At 44.7% G+C, this 945-nt stretch overlaps 1 protein-coding gene across 1 annotated transcript in view; it reads right to left on the reverse strand.

Annotated features, from left to right (window-relative positions):
* The window catches only part of LOC119586940 (phenoloxidase-activating factor 1-like), a 4,438-nt gene that overhangs the window by 1,750 nt on the left and 1,743 nt on the right, over positions 1 to 945 (reverse strand). Inside the window, exons 3-5 of the mRNA XM_037935672.1 lie at positions 800 to 936; positions 329 to 524; positions 95 to 209 (exon numbers count right to left, since the gene is read on the reverse strand). Coding sequence (XP_037791600.1) covers positions 95 to 209; positions 329 to 524; positions 800 to 936 — 448 coding nt within the window. The remainder of the gene's footprint in view (positions 1 to 94; positions 210 to 328; positions 525 to 799; positions 937 to 945) is intronic.

A 945-nucleotide genomic window follows, 5' to 3' on the forward strand; every position in this document is an offset into this window, starting at 1 on the left:
ACTATAGATTATCCCATCTAAATCAATTAAATATCGACCCCTGTCTGAAAACTGAAGGACTCTTGCATAGATTATGCAAACTGATCATGCTTACAGAATAGAGCCAAACAGAAAATCTGGATCGCCGCAGTGAGCAGCTGTCAGGACGTAACGGTCGTTGATGAGAGCTCCTCCACACTCCCAGTCCAGAGAGCCACTGCTACCTGGAGCTATGAGGCAACAACATTTGTGTAAATGAAAATCTTTCCAAATACAGAGATTTCTCGTTCATGGTCACTGTAAAAAGTATTCTATGTCGCATGCCGATCCAAAGCCAACACGTAAATACCTTTATACCCCAAAACAGCCATCCAAGGAAATTCGCCAACACCAGTAGCTTCGCCACCGAATATTTTATTCAAGTTAGAGGTCTGTCCGCAGTTTGAGGGCAATAGCTGTCCGTTCCCGTTCCCCCCGGGGTTGCTGGTGGGAGTTACATCTATGGGTCTTGGCGTTGGCGTCACGTTTGAGGAGCCACAACATACCTGACAAATGAAAAAAGGACATTCAATTAGAATAACATTATTAGCAACATGGAGTTCGTCTATCAAAGGATAAATGCCAAAGGAACCAAAGTTTAAATCGAATGTATTTATACATAAATTCTGGCTCCTTAGTACATGAATTTCTATGCACTTACATGACATACTACCTGAATTTAATTCACATCAACTTGCTACAAAACACTAACATAAATATTTCACACAGGCCCGTGCCTTGTTACTTCAGAGCAACTTCTTAAACGGTCATGGGAGCTCACCTTAAGACGTCTGCCCTCTCTTCCACAAATCAGTTGCTGGGCCCTATGCTTGTCGCCTGCGTTGGGAGACAGGAAGAGCGCTTTCACAGGGGGGCAGGAGTCGACGAGGACGCATGGTGCCCCGGCACTGCACCTGGCTGTATATA

This window comes from Penaeus monodon, chromosome 22 (genome assembly GCF_015228065.2).
Source record: "Penaeus monodon isolate SGIC_2016 chromosome 22, NSTDA_Pmon_1, whole genome shotgun sequence".
NCBI classification, from domain to species: domain Eukaryota; kingdom Metazoa; phylum Arthropoda; class Malacostraca; order Decapoda; family Penaeidae; genus Penaeus; species Penaeus monodon.